Here is a 16,862-nt window from a genome sequence, read left to right as displayed (position 1 = left end):
CATGGTATTTTTGTTTTTACAGTAAAGCCAAAGAGGATTAGGACACACTGTACTAATTCATAAGAGCAGACAGTACCTGCTCCAGAGCTTTATCTTCCAAGCAGACTGGACAAACCAGCAGCATTTCAATTGTACGGGTGGGGAAAGGAGGAACAAAGAGACGAAGGGACTTACTCGAGGTCACAGATGAATCTGTTGCAGGGCAAGGCTGAGCTCCCCAAGTCTCAGTCCACTTAGGCATTGGAAAAAGCAATGAAACAAGAGAATGTGCTAAATTTGGCACAGATTTTTAAATGATGCTTCGCTACAAGGGAACAAGAACCTCCACTCATGCTAACCCAGACACCAAAGGAATGTATAAAAGGAAACTAGTTACTTACTCCACCCAGTCTATCTTATCACCTTATATTTCCTAAGTCTATAAGGCCTTTCTTGGCCAGACGATCCAACCCACAATTTAGATCTTATTACAAATCAGACATACCAAACCACTTTCTCCCGTCAGTTGCAGAAGATAAAAGGCCAAGCAATAAGGCAACATTTTAGTCACCGGCTTCATGTAACAGCTTCAGATCTTCTTAAAAGCCTCTGCATCGATTATTTTCTTTAAATAGCAATAGCTTATTGAGAAACCTTCCACCCGTTTTAATGCACAAGGTTTTCCTTAAGTAGAAAAGAAAGCAAAAACTGCCCTGCCAAGGCGTATTTGTCAAAGAGGTTTTGGATACGTGGTCCCGGCAAAACACTTTGAAGTCAGAGTAAGTTAACGCTGGTGCTGAAGGGCTAAGGGGGAAACTTGGAGATGAAGAGGAAATAAAGTATTGACTGACACAGAACAATACTGGGATTCAGCTCCAGCTCGTGTTCCAGCCAACGGCACGAGCCAGTGCTGCGATCCGTGTGGATCCAAAGGAGCTAAAGCTCGTGGCTCTTATGTGGTCTCTGCACAACTTGGGGCAAAAGGAACGGAGGAATTAACTTCATCAAGCCAAACCACCAACACCCTGCTGTTACATAAAAGCTTGTTTTCTGGGGAACTCTTCCAAAGATGGTGTCATTTGGGCTGTTCTGATTAAAGTGTCATAGTCAGGTTCAAGATGGGATACGTTTCAGTCTGACAAAATCTTCCCCTCCCTTCCCAGTCCTCACGGTGCTTGTTTCTTCCTTCCATTTGCCACATTTTCACATGGAAACCAAGCATGGCAACTGCACTGCCTGGGTCTCAGATGCTAACACCAGGCTGTGATGAAAGAACTGCAGCAGGCCTCAGGGAGACGTTTAAAACCTAACTCAAACAGATAAAAAGATGACTATTTAAGTTTGCCTGGGAAAGTTCCTACACATATTGGAAACCCCTTGAGGCAGGGACTGCCCTTCTGTTCTCAGTTTAACAGCCAGTTGTACAAATTACGATTGCACAATTACTTGTTTTATAAAGTTTTTCAGTTCTACAAAGAATGTATCTTACAGGGTTTAGAACTATGAAAAACAAAACCTAAACCTTTTACATCCAAGCTGCATTGCCCACTAGCAATGTGGTCCAAACGCTATTACAAATTTACATCGCGGTCTACAATGAACTTCCAGAAGGAGCAGATAAAAGCACCGTAGCACACCGTAGTTAATACTTCCATGATTCAATGCGCACAGCCTCATATTGTGCTTCCATACCTTCCCTCCCGCGTCCACGTTTTAGCAGTCAGCATTCTTGGGTAGTTACTTCATGCCTCGACGGCTGGAAGCTCAAATTCCGAGCAGCCTGCAGCGCTGGCGTTGCCCTGCTGGGAGCTGCTCACCTGCAAAGCTGGCTGCACCGCGCAGGACAGGATCGATCGTGGACGTGGAACGAGGAGGGGAGGGAACGTCAGAGGTGGAAGCAGCAGGCGCGCACAGCCTTGTGTTAGCGCTGGCTGGGGACCAGCCGCGTCGAAACACGAAAAAAGCAGAGTGCAAATTCTCATCCACCGTAAAAGCAATAAGTAGAACAAGTCTCCTCCTCCAACACAGAATCCAGCTGGTAACAACTCTTGACAGAAAGGCAGGGGAGTGACTACCCCATTTTACAGATATCTCAACCGAGCACATGAGCCTAAAGTCACATAGCTGGTCAGCATATTTCACATCCAGGTTGCTGCTGCCGTTCGCATTTCAAACCTCCTTTCTGTTGAGGAACTGTACAAACTCCTCCTCGTGAAGAGCCCGAGGCTTGGCGGTCCCCAGGGACAGCTCTGCTAGGAACAACTGAAACTGTACCAGAACAAGAGGAACCCTCATCAGGCCCGGAATGACTCACGAGCGAGTCCTAATAGGAAGCCGGCCTATTCACAATTGCAAAAACCAAAATTGTAGCAGTCCGCAACCAGCATTATTCATACCAGAATATTTAAATTCAATTGTTCGGTGTGGAGACACCACCACGGAGGTGCGGATCAACCTGGCTCATGCAACAACTGAGCGAAGAAGGATGGAGGTGGCCTCTGATGGGAGAGGAGACGTCTGAGCACCCAGCACAGAGAATCCGAAAGGACACCCAGAGCTGCTCAGATGTCAAGCCTGGAAGGACAGACGCCCTTGGTGCAAGGTGACACATTGCAGTCTTTCCCATGCCAACAGGAAGGGGAAGCAGCACACGCGTTCCGACGGGCAGAGCACCTCTGTCCCTTCCAACCCCGGCCTTTCCCTCGAGGCTGCTCCGAGAAGCTGAACTGGTTTAAGTTGTGCACACTCACACAGTGCTCACAGCACTATTTCCTCTCAGCTAATAAACCTTATGGTGTGTCTGCTTATTCTAACACAAACTTTATAAGCTGAATGAACTTTATTAAACAGTTGATTGCCGAGGCAGCCAGAACCTGGAAACTTGATGCCTGACCACAGCCAGGCACTGCAGGCTCCAACAGACACCCGAGAACGTTCAGTTTTCATGCTTCAGAAAGAGATCCTCTTACTGGCCCGCTGCTTCTGTAAAGGCCCCTGACCTACCAGCTCTGAAAGCTTTTAATTTAGCTTATCCTCAAGCCTTTTTCCCTTGTGATCAACAGGTCAGAAGACAGGAGAGAATCCTTCCACCCTCCCCAGCTCTGAGCACAGCCCACCATCCACCCCTTGCTTTTCCACTGCAAAGTGTCTTGTTAGTAGACTGGCAACAACAAGAGGGTTTGAGCAACAACTCAGGGCTTCAGTGTAGTTGTTTGGTGCAGCTCAGAGTTAACCAGAGAGAACATTTCCAGACACTTTGCCTCCAAATCACGACCATGCAACAACCCTTTGGCTGTGCTGAAAAGCACGTACACGAACAAGAAGTAGCGGGAAGGTAATTCACACAGTCCTGGCCATCAGGTAGTGCAGTTTTACAACTGGAAATGAGAGGGAGGAGGTGGTATCATGGGAGAGATGGGCCACCTGTAAGCGCTCCGAGGCCCAAAGGTGGAAAACTGTCCCCTACAGCTATTTTCAAGATCACAGAATCACAGAATGGTTGGGCTCGGAAGGGACCTCTGGAGACCATCTAGTCCAACCCAAAGCTTTGAGAAAATAAGTAAGGGCAGCGGGAATCACTTAAAACAAAACCAGCAGCTCGCAAATAGGTCCTTCAGGCTGACAGCCAATTTTCCAAGTAAAAAAACGGCGGTACCGGTTCAGGCCACGCCAAGTGACCTGCAGGGAGGGCGAACGCACCTTCCGCTCCCCGGGGAGGAGGCGTCCGCCCAGCACCTGCGGGCGAGGCCACGCACGTACCTTGGAAATGAGCTCATCGTGGTTGGCGAGGTGAGCCCGGCAGTGGATGCAGCTGTAGGTCCTGTGGCACGAAGGCAGATACGCCTGGAAAGTCTTGGACCTTGTCATCTTCACCATTGGAGCCACGGAGCGCTGCGTGAACTCGGGGGTGGCCCAGGAGGCGCTCCCGCAGGATGGGTCGCACGGGAAACAGCGGAACACGCAGGTAAAGGCCGTGGTTTGGCAGGTGACGGGTGTGGGGCAGGCTCCACACGCTGGTGACCGCTTCAGAGGAAGAGATTCGGGCAGAGGGAACGGGGGAATTCGCACAAACCTAAGTTCAAAAGAAAAGAACAGAGACAGAACACTCAGCTCACAAAATGGTCTCTGAGCCCGCGGAATGATCCAGCCTTTGATGGAGAGAGCAGGGAAGAGTCGGAGCAGCGAGGAGATGGGTGTGATGTCTGCAGCTTGGATCAAAGAGGACAGAGTTTCATTCACAGCTCCACCACTGATTTGCTGACTGCCCTCACATCTCCCTGCTTCTGTTATCTCCCATCTTCCCATCGCAATCTCTGTTCTTTCAGCAGCTAATGGATTTGCAAGTGACTACAGAGCCACAGAGATGCTAAAAAGATCATTTTCACCAAGCTTAGTCTGTCCCAAACGCCTTTGCAGAGATGCACGCAGAGGCCCATCTCCAAACCAACGCTTGGAGAAGCTGGGTCCTGCTGGACATGGAGCAAACCGGGACCCTCAGTCAGCCCTGCCGGCTGCTGCCCAGCGTGACCCGCTGATGGGACACCCCAGAAACCTGCGGGAAAGCTGGGAGCTGGGTCTCCTCAGCCACCACGAAAGCGCACGAGCCACCAAACCAGTTGTTCTCTCCATTCTGCCCCAGTTTCCACATGGGAAATGGAGGTTTACTGCATTACGCTCTCTTTTAGAACTCCTGGCAAGCTCTGAAGGTAGAAGCTACTCTATAAACCACACTCTAGCATTTATTATTTTTTTTAAACTCGGAACGTCTGACAGCAGTCAAAGCAAGGATCAGCCTCCAAAGACCATTCTTGATGGCAAGAGACAGTTAAAAATCCTATTCAGGATGGAAACACCGTTTTACAATCTGACATCATCTGACAGAACCTGCAAGGCAGCTCAAGTCTGGGTCTCTTTTTGTTGGCAGAAATCAGTTTTTCAGATCCCACACCTCTAAGCCATACCAGCTACAAGTGTTCCTTCTGAGGATGGAAGAAGCATGAAGGATAAAGGAGGCAGCTCCCCTCCCTCCCCGAAACATGGCGTGCATACATGTTCTAGAAATTAATCATGAACTCTGGCTGCTCCTCCCAGGAGGATTTTCGTTGCCATAAAACATGTGATTCTGTTCAGTTTCTGAGTCTGCATTCTGTGTATCAGATACTGGAACTATGTTAACCCAAACAGACCAAGAAAAACAAGAAATAACCCCCCCACACCTGACCTGCAATGGGGATTTCTGAAGTGGACAAAACAGAAGAGTACAAGAGCTTAAGAGCTGGTCTCTGAGCCAGCATGCGTAACTTGCCTGAATCACAGCTGATAATCTTCTAGGTTAGAATAAAGCCAGCCCATGTCACTGTGCTGCTACATCGCTAAAATAGCTCCCTGCTGGAGAGCCTCACCGTCAGACAGCGAGATCTGCAAGAAACCCTCATCATTTAGGTAAAGCACCATTTATGGAAACCCCCATCTTCAATATTCTGCTCCTTAGTCTTCTTGTCATCATTGAAAAAGAAGATTGAAGGAACCCAAGTTCTTTAGTGCTTCTGAGAGCATCATCTGCTGGTCCACCCCTGAGAGCCGGGTACGTGGTCCACAAGCTGCCCAGTGAACAGCTCCTCCAAACTCTACATGGAAAGGTTGGCACAGGCTCCCACGGGCATCATTTGGTGATAAGGTTCATTATATTACAACCGTGCACAGCGCTCAACGGGGGACAGGCACCAGCCAACAACAGGATACCCACTTTTTCCTTTTTCTGAAGTATTCTTCTTCTGCTCTCCAGAAGGCAGGTCCCTTACACTCAAACGGGAAAGAAGAAAAAGACTTACTCATCCTGCAAACTGCTGATAAAGCATATCTATCATGATCATAACAGTCAGCACTTACGTAGCACTTTTCATCCTTAAAGCTCTTTGCAAACACTAAGTAAACAGATTAACCTTTTCCAATTAAAGTTACAGTGAGAGCTTTGGAAGACCCATCCTGACACAGAACTGCTCACTTTGCAGATGGTTAGGAACTAAATCTCCTCTTGTACAGTCAAAAAGGCTCTTGCAAGCGATTCATGTGGCCAACCTGTAACTGAGCAGACTGCCTGTGTGCCATTTGCTACGCGGCTGCATCTCTGGGCATCAGCAAGATTTACCTTTTGCACTAATCTGAGAAATAAGAGAAACCAGGCAGTCCTCACCTGTATCCTGCCTGAGTCCTCCACGTGCAATTTTGTCCAAACTGAGGCATTATAGCTCCAGGTTATAACAGTTTTGCATTAGACAGCATTGTTTTCCCCTCCACGGTGACAAGGACTTCGATGACTGAACCTTAAGTTTGCAATGGGGCAGAAACAAGATGCAAACCAAAGCAGAATCCGTCCTTATTTTCTGCTGACTAGATGTAATAAAAACAACAGATCTGACCGCGCACCAGCCTTTACACTCGCAAGGCAACAGAACCATCCCCAAATGCCAAGCCCCGAATCCAGCAGCCGGTACCTTACATCCCAGCCGCCACAGAACTGGGAACCTGGAATTTGTGAGCCACGTGCCTTGTCCTCCAAGCGCACGGAAGCAGGAGACCGAGTGTGCTCTTTCTGGGGCCAAACGCAATTGGATTCCAAGGCAAAGCACCAAGCGCTGTCTAGAAGGAACAGATTACATTGGACAGACCATCTGGAGGAAAGCGCTAGGACTGGCAATCACCTCACCCCATCTCTGAATGAGAAAACAGATTGTGCCTAAACCTGAGATTCCACTGATTCGCAATGAAATGCTGCAATCCCCCGCCTCTCCTTTTCTTCAGCACAGACAGGTGAATATATCCGCCATCAGTTTTACTCCTTCCCTCCCATCCTGCCGTGCCAAATGCTTATTTTCTGATCAGCTGCCTAGTGCTGCAGCAGAATGGCTGGAGAAAGCAGCCCACAGACATCAGAGCCGAACGCAGACACAAACGGTACCCAACCAGAATAATATAAGGGCAACCCCTTTATTTGTTGTTTGCCAAGCCCTCTTGTCCAGGCCTCCTAAGCACCAGGAGTAAACCACGAAATCCTACAGCTGCGTTTATGTAAGAGAAATGAACACGCACAAACAAATTATCTGCTGCACGCAGCTTTCTGCAAAAGCATTTCGTGAGCATTCACGTATTTGACCTCCTAACACATTTAACATCAACAAAAACATCTGACCTTTTCGAAGCAGACAAAAACACAATATTAAAGTGAGATGATATCAGAGCCCAGACAAAGATTAATTGCAATTCCTGTTCTCAGTACTGTGCTGAGAAGGCAAATCAAACAGATCTCTCTGCTTAAAGCAGGCGTGAGAATGAAGATTTGCAAGTTAAGATGTTGGTGGGAAACCTCAGTAAGAAACTACTGTGAAAAAACCCTTCAGATAAGCTCATATATGGCAGCCACGCTTTATAAAGGCACTACCTTCATACTGCATTTAGTGCATAAGTGACCAGGCTGTTGGGCTATCTCACAAAAGCTCTGTCCTCGCCATAGCATAGGAGAGGGAAAAACAATAGCAAATACTTACTTACATCCTATCAGCACAGCGAGCAGCTTATAAAACCCATTTCTGTCTCGAATATTATCTCAAAATGTATTAAATAGGATCTGTGGCTCTCAGCAGCACAAAACCTTATTTTTAATTGTTTTTTCTGGCCTAGTAGCAAACACCTTTGAATTAAACTGCATTTAACAGCCAACGGTGCATCCATTCTACTGTAGAACAAAGGCAGGGGGATGATTTTAGGCTGTGCCTCTGGTTTATCAGCACGATGGGTTTTGATTACTTTATCGTCACGCTCAGCACTGTTAGAGAGAGTTAAGTATCTGTCACCAGCAACATAAACCAGCATTTTCCTTTTGTCATTCTTCAAGAGAAATTTATGTCTGGGATGGACGCACTTGGGATGGAACACAAATCTCTGCATATCAATTAGTTCACAGGAAGCCAGAAAACTGGTCTAGAGAAAAGGAAAGAATTCTAGGGGAAAAAGCTTCTCAGCATCATCTGTTGTGGTTATCGGGGAAGGAATCAGCTGCACGCACCGTGTGTGCCAGGGCTGCCCTGCTCGGTTTGAAGCAGACGCCACCTCCACGAGGGAAAAACCAGGACACACATTCCGCAGTTCCAACATCTTTTTGGTTCAGCATTCACCCTCCACCTGTGCAACATGAAGCTGTTAATGATGCAGGAAACGCAAAACCGAGAAATGCCAAGTCCGTGCCAAACGCTTGCCAGACAAGGCTACTGCTTGTATGAGTCCATATGGCACAATGGCAGAGAACAAAAACCACCACTGAGAAGCCTAATTTTGCATAAAACCCATGTGCAGTGCAGCTCAGATGCAAATGTTCCTGTTCCTTCTGGCAGGGCAAACAACAGGTTTGTTGGGTCTGAGAGTTTGTTTCATGGATTATTTGATTTTTAAGATAAACTTTAGTCCATTTAAGTATTTATTCAAACATAACAAATGCTACAGAAAGCTGCCTGTAGTAGCTCTGAAAAAAAGTCCTTCTCTTTGGAAACCCAGCCTTCCTTCTTTGGTGTTTCTTCTCATTAATATAGAAAGAGTCAGAGATGTATGTATGGCAAGTGCAATGAAAGAACAAGAGGAATGGGGCTTGGAGAGTCTTCCATTTTCACAAGGTCACAAACCATTGCAGCAGCTGCTGTGCTGCGGGGTCTTAGTACGATTCTGAGAAAATGTTAAACACATTTACTTACCAGAGTTTTCTTGACCTGGAAACTGCCTAAACATTACTTAACACACTGCGGTTTGAAAGGGGAAGGTTGGTCTCTAAGGTGAGACTAAAGTTTAATGCCCAGTTTTGCCGGTCTTCCCTATGGAATAAAAATTAGTTTCGGAATTCCAGGTGCTGAAGCTGCAGTGAAGGAGCTTTGTACCCTGATGTGGTATTGCAAGAAAAGACCCTGCTTGGAGGCAGCTCTGGAAAAGATGGAGCCAGATCATCTGAAGGGAGGAGGGTGGGATGCATGTTGTGAAAGGCCCTGAAAGAAAGGATGACCATTCTGAATTTAAATGTGGAACACAAGGGAAAGCCAAGAAAGGAGTTTAAATAAGATGTGGGTGTACATGACGTATCTTTACTCCTTCTTGATCAGGTTCTGAAATGCACTAATTTCCAACACTTGATGAGATGACACGGCACGCAGCGCAGCGCAATCAACACAAGTCACTACTGACACATGAACCGGGTCCTTCTCTAATGCCTGTGCTCCCGCAGCTCATTCTCCAAACCTTGTAAACCCTTGGAGATGGGAAAATACCAAGAGAAAGGGTGGAAGATGGGCAACAGGAAACCTCTGCACTTTTATCAGATATATGGACACAACTGCAATACAAATAATAGTATGGAGCAGGTTTCTCATTTAGATAGCCCCCAGTTGGAAAGATATTTAACCCCCTTTATTCCTCTGGATATCTCCTACCAAGCCACTTGGTTTCTGCGGTGCTGGTTCTCTCTGCATGCACTGGGGACAATGCCCTTCACTGCTGGGAAGCATCCAATGACTCTGGGAAAAAGGATCTGGAAGGATGGATGGATGGATGCAAACGGCAATTGTGATGGCAAACGATATTGCAGACAACTGCCAGGTAACCACTAGAGGGCATAAAGAAAAGAGAGATTCAGCAAAAAGCAATTGGAGACTGTCTGGCCATAGTGAATGAGGGACAGGGACGCCAACTGTGCTGCACCTGCGGCGCTTCACATACCCCAGCCCGCAAAAACACTGAGTTACTGTTCTGCCGAACAGTATCAACACTAAAACTGTCACTGCGATTCTAATAATCACATTTTAAAGGTGTTGTGGGTTTCTTTTCTTTTTTAGAAATGGGCAATATGTCAGTCTATCAACAACCTCAACATCAAAAATAGACTCAGCAGCCCCACAACCACCTTCCTGCTCTCTCTCCAGCGGAAAGACTGTCCATGGAGATGATGTGGAAGGCACATAAAACGAGTTGAAACTTAAAAGGAACAAAGTACAAATCTTTAAAACTCACTTTGGGTTTAAGTCGATCTAGCTCTATCACTGTCTACACTATTAATCCATAACTTAGTAAAACCAAAGTGATTTTAAAACAACCGTTCTTCACGTAGTTGATTTACCTTCTGCCAATTTGGAGATTAAATAAAATTCTAAAGTTTCACTGTCTTTTTTAAAGAGGTAACACCCACATCGGTGCATTTTCAGGTTCTCAAGTGCAACCACAAGGTGAGCAGCAAGCCCAGCCGACCCCTGCATCCAGAGCAAGAGCTGCTCGTCTTGAACCGCAGCGCGCGACCGACCAGAAAGCAAAGATCAGGTTAGAACAGCTCAGTGGAAACAGGGCAGAGATGCTTCTTTCTGGGCTGCAGACTACAGGGATCAGACGACCACGACATCTTTCTCAATTTATTTACAGATCTACGGCTGGACTTGGACCACCCAGTGTCAGAACCGCTAACTCGCCTCTCCCTGCATTTCACAGAATCACAGTATGTTAGGGATTGGAAGGGACCTGGAAAGCTCATCCAGTGCAATCCCCCCATGGAGCAGGAACACCCAGCTGAGGTTCCACAGGAAGGTGTCCAGGCGGGTTTGAATGTCTGCAGAGAAGGAGACTCCACAACCCCCCTGGGCAGCCTGGGCCAGGCTCTGCCACCCTCACCATCAAGAAGTTTCTTCTCAAATTTAAGTGGAACCTCTTGTGTTCCAGCTTGATCCCATTACCCCTTGTCCTATCATTGTTTGCCACTGAGAAGAGCCCGGCTCCATCCTCATGGCACTCCGCTCAGACGCACCAGACACCACTGGGACGCAGGGAAGGGAAATCATTCTGGAAATTTTAATCAAATTCTTCCCTTTACAATTTCATCTCAGAAGGCACAAAACAGCCAGGACAGGCATCATCTCACAGGGCCGCCTCCAACATTTTAATCTTTTCTGGGTCTTTCTACCAAACCGCATGAACAGCGACTGCAGGATTCGGCTGTGCCGAGGAGTGACTGACACCTCCGGCTGAATCCGCTTCCCACTCCCCCCGAGTTGCCTGGCAGCCGTATCTTTGCAACGCAGAGGAGCCTGCGCTGCTGATAAGGAGCGGCACGGCGAGCGCTGGCGCTGCGGGCTGCCCACCTTCACCGCAAAGGTACCATCCAGCTCCAAACCAGTGGCAACGGATGCCAGCACGCGTTACCCAGTGCAGGAGGAAACATCTGAGCAGCAAAGCATCACAGTCAGCCGGGGAAAACGTGAAACAAGCCAGCACTTGGGTTTGTTCCTACCAGCAAACCCCGCTTTTGCCACAAATAAACAAGGACTGCGAGCTGAATTAATTTAAAACACAAATGGCTCCATTTCCTCCTTTACATCTCAGGAAACCTCCAGTAAGCATCCCCTGCAATGGGCTCACAGTTCTTCAGCTGCATTGGCCGAGTGGATATGAAGCACTCGAGTGAAACAACAGCAGTGGCTCAAACACTCAGGAAGATTCAGCTCTTCAGTTCATACCCATCTTCCCGCCGAAGAAAGCAGCACATCCAACCTGAGAAAGCAGCACGTCCAACCTGAGAAAGCAGCACGTCCAACCTGAGAAAGCAGCACGTTCAGCCTGATGGCCGTGCCTGGAGCCACAGATCAAGGACACCAGATTTTGCCAATATTATGCATATACAGGGTTCTACACACAAAGATGAGCCTCATCTTGCTATTCTAGTTCCAAGCTGAACAAAAGACATCAGGGAAAAGCTCTGTCCCCCCAACTGAGCAATTACTGACAAAATGCAAACACTCTTTACCTTCCCAACTTCTCTTCCTCGTTTGTTTTAATTGCAGAACAGTCTAACTATCCAAATCATCTCTTATCATTACATTTCTTTGTGCTCCTTAGATTGTTTTATTACATTTCTTTTTGGCAAACACAGGTATGACTAGATTTAATTAATTTGGTCTGCTGGATGGATCACCTGTTTCCCTGATAACGGCTGGGTGCTGACAGGGAACACGGGGAGAACATTATCTCTTGCAAGCTTCCTCCCAACATCCTCAAAGTCATTTGCAGCTGAAGGGAGGATCTGCCACATCTGCCTGTCATGACTTAATGTCTGCAGGCTCCCCTGGTCAAATCCTGGAGGTTTCCATCTGCTCAGAGGGTTCTTCCCACAGCATCTCTCACCCAACCTCACACTGCGCACAAGTGCAGCTGTCACAGGAGGGAGTCGCTTTATTTATCTACATCGGTCTCTTTTTCTGAGTAAAGCCAAGGGTAAGATGTTGACTTCCGACCGACCTCTGCCAGTAGCACTTTTTATGCAACGGTTACTATATTAATGAGGTACTAACTCTCCGTCTTCTTTCTAGCTTTCATTTCCATTGACGGAGCAGCAATCCCTATGTCAAGGAGGCAAAGTCAGGTGAAGATTTATAGCTCGAGTCTTCATACGACAGTTCCTTTATAACTAAATCTAGCGTAAGACGGCCCGTCAGCTGCTACCCTGCCAGTTTCTGTCATTAGTTCCTCCTGGATTTCCCCACGAACCCGCGGCTCCTGCCAAGGTATGTGAACTGACTCACCTCTCGCAGCTCTTCAGCTGGGAGCTCCTGGGATTCTCGTTAACGAGGTTTTTTTCCCCCCCTCTCCACAGTTAATTATTAACTCCATCTTTTTTGTGTGTGATGCTGGACAATCTGTTTTTAATAACATACTGCTCGAGCCACCCTTCAGGAATATTTCATCACTGAAATGCTGAGTTCCGTGGCTGAGCTGCGCTTCTGTCCTCGTAGTGAAGCCACCGCCAACGTGAAACAGGAGAAGCGAGAGAGCAGCGTTGACACTGCTCTGCCTCCCCTCTCAGCCCATCAAAAAGTCCTCTGAAGGGCGAATTCAAAGCATCCTTGGCTTTTGAAGCTTTTAATAGACACGCTCGACCTAGGGACTTTGGTTCTTTACAAGTCACAATAGCAGGAAAAAAACAGCGCCACATATTTTGGTGAGTCAGCAAAACATCGCACCTTTTAACACACTATCCCGACACTCGAACAGGTGTAAAAGAAACGATCTCTGCTCAGACACATAAGCCTGCGCAAAGAGACCGGAAAGCAGCTGTTACGGGTTGGATTCCCATAACTTCCAGTGACTCACATTGCCTGGCACTATCATTTGTTAAAGCAAGAGTGAAGCAGGGATAATAGCTATTTACTAAAAACAGAGGAGTGTGATTAGCTTTAATTAGCATTGTCAAGTGCTTTGAGATTGTCAGGTACAAGATGCGGGAGAACTAAGTCTCATTAATTATGTTATTTCCTGCAGCCTTAAGTGGCTTGGCCAGTCCGGTGACGCTTCCGGAGACGAAGCTGCTCCCGACGTCCGACACATCCCGTGTCGGCGGGTAAAAAACACTCCCAGACAGGCCTGGCAGACGTGGCTATCGAGTCGAGGGCTGCGAAGCCAGAACACACGAATAATCAGCTTGTTATGTACTGCAAGACAACGACTTGCCCTGACAAACGAGGAATGAAATGGCAAATAAGACATGGCACAAACAGAGAACCGACTGCTGGGTTTTGTGCAGGATAAAGAGCAGGGACTCCTGGGGGCAACAGGGAACATGATTCAGGCCTAGGACCCAGTGCTCTGGAGCAGCAGCACACCTGGAAAACTGCATTTTCTTCCCCCCAAAGAAGACAAACTATAAAACAACTTAATTTGGGGAAAAAAAGAGGTCCAGATCCTCAATCAGCGTCACCCCACCAACAGACGTGCTGATTCACCAGCTTAAGATCTCTTCTAAAGAACCGAAAAATCCCGGAATCACAGTAGTCCATCTCTCCTGTGGACTTGCCTTGGCTTCTGGAAGGAAAAGGAAACCTATCCTCAGTTTTTAGTGACTGTAATTAGATCCAGAAGACAAGACCTCTGAATTAGCAAGCACGCAGAAGAGGAAACATCCTAAAGGACCAACTTACAGCTCTATCAAGGAGGGGGAAAAGAAAAAGGAAACAGTATATTTTGCTCTGGTTTCAAAGTGATAAATACATCCAGATATCCCATTCTGCCTTGAACACCATGGCGTCAAAGCAGCTAAGAGAGCTGAACTGGCTGTTTCCATTCCAGACTCCGCTCTGTGATCCCCACTGCTCCAGCCCTTCAGAATCACCTCTAACGAAGACCCTGCTCAGGATCAAGCAAAGGTTTGCCAGTTACTGATGGAAGCCCAACGAAAGCCTGTCTTTGTTGGTGTTTCTTCAAGAGGCTTCCATGCACACAGTCCAAGGCAAGGCCGTGATGCAAGAACACGAAATAAATGGTTTTTACTCCTCTGTAATCCTTGCAGCGCTCGTGTAGTACAGCACTCGATCAAGGACCTTCTGAACTGCCAGTCAGGACCTACACCAGAGTGACCAGTTCCTTAATTAAGTTCTCTCTCAGCAACAGGTATTCAATGCGTGAGTCAAGGAGCCTTTGAGGGAATGTGGATTTACAGGTACTGATGCCGGCTTCCTCAATACAGCCCTGACACAACTACCCACAAACAGCAAAGAAAGGAAACCACTCATTCAAAATCTGGTGATCCAGAGGACACAGGGGAGCGTGACGACCAACACACTTTTGCCAGTTATTCCAATCCTGGCACCATGAAAGAGACACCTGCAAAGAAAGCTTAAAAAAACCAGGCACTTGACATCTCCATGAGATGAAAGCAACATCTCTGCCCTCCCTACAGCACTTCCAACTTTCACTTCAAAGCACAGGCTCACTTTTAGCAGGAAACAAGAACTAGGGATCCGGTGAGAAAAGGAGAACATCTCAATTCGCTGTTCAACCACTGCCGTTACATGTCACACAATGTTTACAAGAAACAAGAGGTGTGGATCCCAACACGATAAGATCTTAAAACAAAACAAAACATCGATGTGAGCGCTCTGCAAGAATGAAGTCACAAAATACATCCTCTACAGGCAGAATCCTCTCATGGATTAGAAGCAGAGCTCTTCAGTATCGGCTTGTTTACAACCGCCTAACTCAGCAAAGGCCTCTCTGTGCTCCCCAGCATTAGCTTTAAGTAACTGTAAACGCATTAGCAGAAAATCCTGATTTGGAGCAGGCAGTGGGGCCTGGGGAGGCCGTGTCAGGAGGGCAGGGGAACCAGCCCACCCTTCCCCGCTCTCTGCAGCTCAGAACACCCTTCGCTGGGCCATCCTCCTTCTGTGTTTAAGGACAGAAGCCAGAAAAAAAGTGGGGACAGATTCACTCCAGTAAGTTGTGGGGGAAAGGGGTGATGATTCAACTTCTTTTCCTACACCATTACAACCACATTTTGAACTGAACCATTTCAAATGCTTTTGGCTTCAAAAAGAAATCAGCATTAAAATATGAAGCTATGACCCACAGCTCACTTCACGGCTACTTTTGTCATCTCAAAACTTCTCTGGCTTTTCTGGATCGAACCCAGAAGTTTCTGTGGAGAAGCACAAGGCAAAAGGACCCTTGACATGAATTGCACCTTCTGAGCCCGGACCTCAGCACACGCTGTGCAGAAGAGGAACCTTCTGCACCTTAACCGGGGACCAGAGCAACAGCACAGCCCAGCCGAGCTACCCCAGCTCGCTCTCCGTGAGGAAACCGCCCGCCGAGCATCCCCCAGGGCTCCCGGTGTCCCGCAACCTCCGCTTTGCCACACCAGCCGTGATGTCACCCGTGCAGACCGAGCAGCTGGGCAAGGCCTGGTCTCCAGGGACTCGGCAGCACTGTTGGTAAATACAGCAGCAGCAGCAGCTTCTCCCTGCCCACAGCGGCTCAGGAGGCGCCCGCAGCCCCCGGAGGGAGATGCTGAACCTCCCCCCGGAGCCACCAGCCCCCCGCACGGCTTCGTGTCCGGCGCGGATCCCACCCGGGGGCTCAGGCTGTTATTGTGCATTTACTCGCCACAAGGAGACGGTCGGTCGGAAGGGCCCCGCTCCTCCTCCTCCTCCGGCGGGCACCCCTGCCCCGCAGCTCCCTCTGCTCGCCCCGGCTGCCCCTTGGACACGCTCCCAAGCCCGGACCTGTTGCCCTCCCCCGGCCCAGCAAAGGCCTCCCGGCTCACCCGCTGCCGGCCCCGCAGCGCCCCGGCCCGCTCCCCTCAGGAGACCCTGGGGAAGCGCCCCCCCCGCTCCGCGCAGCCGCCCCCGCTGCCCCACTGCGGGAGGGACGCGGATGTGGCGCAGCTCCGCGCGGCGGCCTCACCCCGGCCCCGCCGCCCCCGGCCCGGCCGCCCGGCCCTCACCCCCCGCCGCACTCACTGTCCGCGGCGCGGCCGCCTCCAGCGCGTCCCCAGCGCAAACGCAGCGACGCGAAACGGGGAGCCCCGCAGCGCCCTCCCCCTCCTGCCGGCTCCCTCCCCTTATAGGCGCTCCCCGCAAGCCTACCAGCCTTGAGTGGCATCGCCGCTAACCAATCGCCGCCCGCTGGCACATAGCAACACCCCGGCGGTTGGCTACGACCAGCCGCAGCCCATTTTTCCGCAACCAATCAAACTGCGAAGCCGGCCAGGGCGCTCCCGCCCCCCCCGCGCCGCGCACACACAGACGCACACATCGTCCCCCCGCCCTCCCTGCCGCTGCCTCGCGCAGACAGCAGCTGGGGCGGCCGCAGCCAATGGGAGCGGCGCTGGAGCGGTAGCAGCCAATGGGAGCGGCGTTGGCGCTGCCGGCGTGGGGCGCGCGGGGGGGGAATAACAAACAGATGCGGTTCCTCTTAAAGGCGCCGCGACCGCGGGTGGGGAGACCGGGGAGCGGCCGCGCCGGGACCCTAGGGCCGGTGCGGCACCGGCGTTCCCCGGGGAGCAGCAGCGGCCGCTGGATGCTCTGTACACACGTAAA

General features: G+C 49.3%; 1 protein-coding gene across 2 annotated transcripts in view; it reads right to left on the bottom strand.

Annotated features, from left to right (window-relative positions):
• Positions 1–16,375, bottom strand: part of YPEL2 (yippee like 2) — a 34,616-nt gene extending 18,241 nt beyond the window's left edge. Inside the window, exons 1-2 of one of the 2 annotated variants that reach the window (XM_065853113.2) lie at positions 16,284–16,375; positions 3,739–4,051 (exon numbers count right to left, since the gene is read on the bottom strand). In XM_065853113.2, the coding sequence (XP_065709185.1) occupies positions 3,739–3,855 (117 nt within the window). In that variant the 5' untranslated portion in view covers positions 3,856–4,051; positions 16,284–16,375. Of the gene's footprint in view, positions 1–3,738; positions 4,052–8,041; positions 8,138–16,283 lie in introns of those variants that run through there. The other variant, XM_071817156.1, reaches the window with a different exon arrangement.
• Between the last annotated feature and the right edge of the window lie 487 nt (positions 16,376–16,862).

The sequence above is a fragment of the Patagioenas fasciata genome, chromosome 19 (genome assembly GCF_037038585.1).
Source record: "Patagioenas fasciata isolate bPatFas1 chromosome 19, bPatFas1.hap1, whole genome shotgun sequence".
In the NCBI taxonomy this organism is placed as follows: domain Eukaryota; kingdom Metazoa; phylum Chordata; class Aves; order Columbiformes; family Columbidae; genus Patagioenas; species Patagioenas fasciata.
This window is presented reverse-complemented; position numbering and strand designations above follow the sequence as displayed.